The sequence below is a fragment of the Athene cunicularia genome, unplaced genomic scaffold, assembly GCF_003259725.1.
Source record: "Athene cunicularia isolate RWA unplaced genomic scaffold, athCun1 SCF_125, whole genome shotgun sequence".
Lineage (NCBI taxonomy): Eukaryota > Metazoa > Chordata > Aves > Strigiformes > Strigidae > Athene > Athene cunicularia.
This window is the reverse complement of record NW_020799184.1, coordinates 5,123-12,311: the sequence shown is the minus strand read 5'-3', so window position 1 is coordinate 12,311 and position 7,189 is coordinate 5,123. Positions and strand designations below refer to the sequence as shown.

The window sequence follows — 7,189 nt, the reverse complement described above, 5'->3', positions numbered from 1 at the left end:
TCCCCCTGTCTCACAGGTGCCACCAATACTGGGTCACTTCTCATCGCAGATACCAGATCAACAAGAAGTTCAGGGCAAGGCTCAAGCGCTAACAAAAAAACCCAAGAAAGTGGTGACTGGGAAGGGCCCTTTCCCTTAATCACCTGGGGAAGAGGTGATGCTGGGGTCTGCACAGGTCTCCAGTGGTCACCGGCAGGGTGTGTGCGACCACCCCTGAGGGTGAGAGGCAGCCAGCCCTCGGGATCCAGCTGTGGGTGCTGTGGGTGCCCCTGTGCCGGCAGCCTGCGGCCTCTTGGACTGATCATTCAAGCAGAATGTCTGGGTAATGTTTGCTACCGCAACAGGACAAAATACCCTACGGTTGCCAATTCTTTTAAGAGAAAATGCTAACAGCAATTGCAACTCCTTAATGAAATGTCTAGGCTTACTAATCAGTAGTGAAAGATGTAGCTTAGACGGAATGTAGTTATTAATGAGGATGAAATGCTGTAAGAAGGTGTGTGTTCAACTTTGTTTAGCAATATAAAGAATTAGGAACTCAAGCTGTTTAATCTTATTCTAAACTCCCTTGGTTTTTTCCCCCTGGAGTGCTGGCCAGGCTCGGGGTGGAACCCAACAGGAGGATGAAATCAGATGTTCCCGCTCCCAGAGAATCACCAGTTCATTTGGTTTGTTGATTTAGGGGCTGGACCCGCTGGCAGCGGCGTTGGATGCCTCCCCTACGGCTGGACACATGGCGTAGGATCTCCGGTTTGTGAGGAAGGGCGCTCCGAATCCTCGCTGCACCCAGGGTTCCCCAGCGATTGCGGACCTGAACGCTAGTGCTTCTATTAAGTAAGTGTGCTACTCCGTGTTTTCCTTACTGTTTATTTTGTAGTATTCAGTCATATCCCTTATTTATAGGTAGTGAAATTAGCCTACTCTTTTAATTAGCAGTTTTAACTGCTCTATTGTTTCAGCCTTCTGTGGAACTATTCCAAGTACGCTCTGCTTTTTGAAGTTTGTCTAACCCTTAATTGATACAGGTCGCAAACAAATCTTGCAGGTGCCGCTGCGAAACCAAGAAAAGGGAGATCTGGGAGGCACCGGCCTTACACAGCCTCTGACAGACAGCTCGGCTTTGGTGAAGAACAGGCCTCGTAGGATAGATACGGAACTGCTGAGCTGTGCCAAGGCGGCAGGGAAAAATCAATCAGGACATCAAGGCATTTTGCCTGGCCTTAGCAACCGCTGCCGACCCGTCCCAGACCTGTTTGGTTGGAGTTAGAGCTGAGAGGCTCTCTTCCCCCAGCAGCTGGGAACAGCAGGCAAGATCAGGCCTGAGGATGTGCACAGTTCGGTGGACAAAAAGCCGATCTGACCGGTCACCATGGTTGGTATAACCAGACAGCTTGGCTGGGATGGCAAAACGTGACCCCTTCAGCACTCCCTGTAAATGACACTTGGTTTTGTGGCGACGCTTATGCGGTGGGTTTACATCTTAAAGATTGTTTAATAACGATTTGGCTAAAAGGTTATCGATTACTGGATGGGTAACGCATTTGTTTTTACACGGAATAACAGTTTAAGTTGTCACTACGCTCCTTTTAATGACGTTAAACTGCGTGTGGAAGTGTTCGATGACAACGATGGACCGCACAATAAAAGGGGTCTGGATCGCTCAAAAACAAAAAGGGGGATTTGTGAAACGGCTGGAAAAACCACGGACACATTATGAGCGATCCAGAGCGAGTGGCCTCGCTGTAACAACAGGCTGTGGCTGCTGTGAAGAGCAGCTGCAAGGCCAAGGGGCCGAGAAACTGCGCGCGTAGCAAAGAGATAAGGAAGCTGGACTGTGCAAAACAAGAGGTTTGCCCGGCAGGAGGGCGGCGCGAGGACACCACAGCGGGACCGATCATAGCGGGGAAAAGGGCGCGTGGACACGTGGCCTTAGGCTATGAGCAAACAAGTAGCTCCGCGTGTGCTTTATGGTGGTCTATAAATTGCTGTGTATCCTTTAATAAAGGGGCATTAACTCGATCACATTGATCATATTGGTCATATAAGATATGTCCGGGACTTCCGCGCCAGCAGCCTCCTTGGTGTGTGTCGGAGGTGCTCTCTCTGCCTGAAGCTCTTCCCACAATCCTGGCACTTGAAAGGTTTCTCTCCCGTGTGGATCTGTCCGTGACAGCGCAGGCTTCTCTTCCAGGTGAAGATTTTCGCACACTGCTCACACTTGTACTCATTTTTCTGAAGTTATTCCGTGGTTGGGTTGAGTCTTCTTGAGGGTCTACACCACCCGTCCCTTTGAAAGAGCATTTTCGGGGTTCCCTCGTTCCGCGGCTCCCTTGTGTATCACGGGGCTGCTGTTGGCCATCGTGCTCCACGGCCACCGTGGGGCTCTGGGGCTCCTCTTGGGGCCCTTGCAGCATCCCCCTCTGCTCTTCCCTGGGCTGGCACTGCTCCTCCTCCTGCTCCTCTGTCCCAGCGCCTGTGGGGGGCCAAAGGGGCTCAGCTGGGGGCTCTTAAGGCCCATGAAGAGCAGCCACCTCCTGCATGGCTCTGCCTGCTCGGCTCACTCCCTTCCCTTCTCCTCCTTGCTCTCAATTTCATCCCCTTGTAATTCCCCCCTTCCCCTGGGAGGGCCGGGGATGGAGATGGGGCAGGTTGGGATGGGGCAGGGTTGGGCTCTTGGCTGCTCCCAGACACTAGCGGTGAACCCGGGAATGGAAAGAAACAGAAAAGTGAGGAAACATTTATGGGGAGGTCACAATAATTTGACAGGAGGAGGGTGGAAGAGGCCATCACTCACCCCCACCCATGGGGAGATGGATGCCCAGCCAGATCCTTATCGAGATCTGGGCAAGGGCTGCCCCAAACCCCACCCACTGCATTTTAATGATGAGCTCGATGGGATACAGGGTTAAGCCTGTCCAAGGACTCACCATTGTGGAAGGACGCCTGATGTTTCCGGAGGCGATAAGACTCCCTGAATGCCCTCCCGCAGTGGGTACAGGCGTACGGTCTCTCTCCTGTGTGGATGAGGTGGTGGACAAAGAGGTTGGACCTAAAGGAGAAGCGTTTCCCGCAAGTGGTGCAGAGAAAGGGCTTCTCTCCCGTGTGTGTCCTCTGATGACTCAGGAGGCTTTCTCTAATTGGAAAGCCCCTCCCACAATCCCAGCACTTGTAGGGTTTCTCTCCTGTGTGGGTCCGTTGGTGATAGGTCAGGCTGTGCCTGGAGGCAAGCACTTTCCCACAGTGCTCACACTTGTATTTCTCCTCTCTGGAGTGACTCTGTGGTTGAGTTGTGTCTTCTTGAGGGTCTTCACCACCCGTCCCTTTGAGAGAGCATTTTTGGGGTCTCCTTGTTCCGCGGCTCCCTTGCGTATCACGGGGCTGCTGTTGGCCATCGTGCTCCACGGCCACCCTGGGGCTCTGGGGCTCCTCTTGGGGCCCTTGCAGCATCCCCCTCTGCTCTTCCCTGGGCTGGCACTGCTCCTCCTTCTGCTCCTCTGTCCCAGCGCCTGTGGGGGGCCAAAGGGGCTCAGCTGGGGGCTCTTAAGGCCCATGAAGAGCAGCCACCTCCTGCATGGCTCTGCCTGCTCGGCTCCCTCCCTTCCCTTCTCCTCCTTGCTCTCAAGTTCATCCCCTTGTAATTCCCCCCTTCCCCTAGGAGGGCCAGGGATGGAGCTGGGGCAGGTCGGGATGGGGCAGGGTTGGGTTCTCAGCTGCTCCCACCAACTGTGGGTGAACCCAGAAAGGGAAAGAAAGAAAAAAGTGAGAAAGCTGTGGATGGAGGTAAAAATATTTTCACAGGAGGGTGGAAGAGGCCATCACTCACCCCCCACCCATGGGGAGATGGATGCCCAGCCAGTTCCTGATCGAGATCTTGCCAAGAACTGCCCCAAACCCCACCCACTGCATTTTATGGATGAGCTCGATGGGATACAGGGTTACACCTCTCCAAGGACTCACCACTGTGAATGGATTCCCGATGCTTCCTGAGTTTATAACCGTCCCTGAATCTCTTCCCGCAGTGGGTGCAGGCGTACGGTTTCTCTCCTGTGTGGATGCGTCGGTGGACAAGGAGGTTGGAGCTAAAGGAGAAGCGTTTCCCACACGTGGTGCAGAGATACGGCTTCTCCTTGGTGTGTGTCCTCTGGTGACTCTGGAGGCTTTGTCTTCTTGCAAAGCCCCTCCCACAGTCCCAGCACTTGTAGGGCTTCTCTCCCGTGTGGGTCCGGTGGTGATAGGTCAGGCTCCTCATTGAGGCAAGCACTTTCCCACAGTGCTCACACTTGTAATTCTCCTTTCTGGAGAAACTCTGTCGTTGGGTTGTGGCTTCCTGAGCATCTTCAAAATATGACCCTTTGAAAGAGCATTTTCGGGGTCTCCTCGTTCCGCGGCTCCCTTGCGTATCACGGGGCTGCTGTTGGCCATCGTGCTCCACGGCCACCGTGGGGCTCTGGGGCTCCTCTTGGGGCCCTTGCAGCATCCCCCTCTGCTCTTCCCTGGGCTGGCACTGCTCCTCCTTCTGCTCCTCTGTCCCAGCGCCTGTGGGGGGGCCAAAGGGGCTCAGCTGGGGGCTCTTAAGGCACATGAAGAGCACCCACCTCCTCCAGCACCTCCCACCCAGACCAGTACCACCCAGTATGGAGCTGCCAGATGCTGTAACCCTCTAGCATTGGTGGATGTGTAAAGATACTCTGTGTGTTTGTCTGTCCCCTCCTTCATTCTTCCTCTTTCCTCTATGCCCCAACATATCCCCTATTTTCACCCTGGCCCAGCACCCACCAGTGGTCCCCAATTCACCCCCATCTGACATTCCGCTAACCAAGGGAGGGCCAGGAAAGGAGATTGGTCAGGTCTGGGTGGGCAGAGCGGACTGTTGGCTGCTCCCACGTGCTGTTGGTGAACTTGGAAACGGAAAAAAGAAAAAAAAGAGGAAATCAAGAAACCCCATGGGTAGAGATAAATATAGTTCAATACGAGGAGAGACAGATAGCAAGCTGCAAAAGCATTTTTCACCCATCCACATGAGGAGATGGATGCCCAGCCAGTTCCTGACCAAAATCTGCCCAACCTCCACCCCCAAACCCCCTCCTCTCCATTTTATTGCTGAGCACGATGCGATACGGGGTGAAGTCCTTCACCAAAGACTCACCCTTGGGGATGGATAACTGATGCCTCCAGAGGTAGAGGTGATAACTCTGCTGGAAAGTCATCTCGCAGTGCCACAAGGCCAACAGACTCTCCCACTTGTGAGTGCGTCGGTGTTTGATGAGGGTAGATCTGAAGTAAAAGTCTTTCCTGCATGTGGTGCAGCGAAATCGCTTCTCCTTGGTGTGTGTCTTCTGGTGACACAGGAGGGTCCCCCTCAGCGTGAAGCTCTTCCCACAAGCCTGGCACCTGTAGGGCTTCTCTCCGGTGTGGATCCGTTGGTGTTGCTTCAGCTTGCTCCTCCCGGTGAGGAATTTCCCACAGTCCTCACACATGTACTCCCGCGTGGAGCTACTCCGTGGTTGGGTGGCGGATTCTTCAACGTCATCAGCACGCATTCCTTGGAAAGAGCATTTTGAGGGTTGTATTGGTACTTCCTCCTTCCTCTTCCTCCTCCGTTACTCTGCCTCCCCCATCCCTCCACTTCCTTCATCCTAAACCAGCGGCCCCCCTCAGTTCCCGCTTTCACCCCCATCCCTAAAGTTTTCTGCCTGGTCAGGACAGGGCAGGGTTGGTCTTTTGGCTGCTCCCACCCACTGTGGGTGAAACCGGGAAGGGGAAAAGTGGAGGAAAATCAAGAAAACCTGTGCATGGAGTGAAAACCCATTTCAATAGCCGGAGACAGACAGAGGAAAAATGCAAAGGCCATCACTGCCCCCCACCCATGGGTTGATGGATGCTGAGCCAGTTCCTGACCAAAATCTGCCCAACCTCCACCCCCAAACCCCCTCCTCTGCATTTTATTGCTGAGCAGGGTCTGATACTGAAATAAGACCCCCCCCAGCACTCACCATTCTGGAGGGATTGCTGATGCTTCCAGAGGTAGAGGTGGTAACTCTGCTGGAAAGTCATCTCGCAGTGCAACGAGGTGTACAGTCTCTCCTCCATGTGGCTGCGTTCGTGTTTGACAAATTCCCATCTAAAGCAGAAGTGCTTCCTGCATGTGGTGCAGCAAAATCTCTTCTCCTTGGTGTGTGTCGTCTGGTGACACAGGAGGTTCCATCTCTGCGTGAAGCTTTTCCCGCAGTACCAGCACTTGAAGGGCTTCTGTCCTGTGTGGGTCCGTCGGTGATGGGTCAGACTGATCCTGTAAGTGAAGATCTCCCCACACTGCTCACACCTGTACTGCTTCCCTCTGGCGTTACTCTGTGGTTGGGTTGTGGCTTCTGGAGGGTCTTCACCACCTGTCCCATTGAAAGAGCTTTTTTGGAGTGTTCTTGGTGCGTTGCTGCCTTGCGTATCACGGGGCTGCTGTTGGCCATCGTGCTCCACGGCCACCGTGGGGCTCTGGGGCTCCTCTTGGGGCCCTTGCAGCATCCCCCTCTGCTCTTCCCTGGGCTGGCACTGCTCCTCCTTCTGCTCCTCTCTCCCAGACCCTGTGGGGAGATCAAAGGGGCTCAGCTGGGGGCTCTTGAGGAATATGCAGAGCAGCCACCTACTCCAGCCTCTCCCACCCAGACCAGTATCACCCAGTAATGTGCTGCCAGCTGCTGGATCCCTTCTAGCATCAGTGAGTGTGTAAGGACATGGGGGGGTGTGTGTGTGTGCGGCGGTGGGGTGGGGTGTCCCCTCTTGCTGATAGTCCTCATCCTTCTTCATCCTTCCTCTTCCTGCTCCTCTTCCTCCCCATCCCTCCCCATTCTTCACCCTGGACCAGCGCCCAACCTTGGTCCCAAATTCACAACTCTCCAGCACTTCCCTAACCCCGCGATGTCCGGGGATGGAGATGGGGCAGGGTTGGGTTCTCAGCTGCTCCCACCAACTGTGGGTGAACCCAGAAAGGGAAAGAAAGAAAAAAGTGAGAAAGCTGTGGATGGAGGTAAAAATAGTTCAATAGCAGGAGACAGACAGAGGAAAGATGCAAAGGCCATCGCTCACCCCTGCCTATGGGGAGATGGATGCCCAGCCAGTTCCTGACCAAAATCTGGCCAACCCCCACCCCCAAATCCCTCCCTCTCCATTTTACTCCCGAACACGCCCTCATACA

General features: G+C 54.2%; 1 protein-coding gene across 1 annotated transcript in view; it reads right to left on the bottom strand.

Annotated features, from left to right (window-relative positions):
• Positions 1-1,564: 1,564 nt before the first annotated feature.
• The window catches only part of LOC113490534 (zinc finger protein 208-like), an 8,871-nt gene continuing 3,246 nt past the window's right edge, over positions 1,565-7,189 (bottom strand). The window contains exons 4-7 of the mRNA XM_026867060.1: positions 5,080-5,592; positions 3,932-4,640; positions 2,928-3,537; positions 1,565-1,659 (exon numbers count right to left, since the gene is read on the bottom strand). Coding sequence (XP_026722861.1) covers positions 1,565-1,659; positions 2,928-3,537; positions 3,932-4,640; positions 5,080-5,592 — 1,927 coding nt within the window. The remainder of the gene's footprint in view (positions 1,660-2,927; positions 3,538-3,931; positions 4,641-5,079; positions 5,593-7,189) is intronic.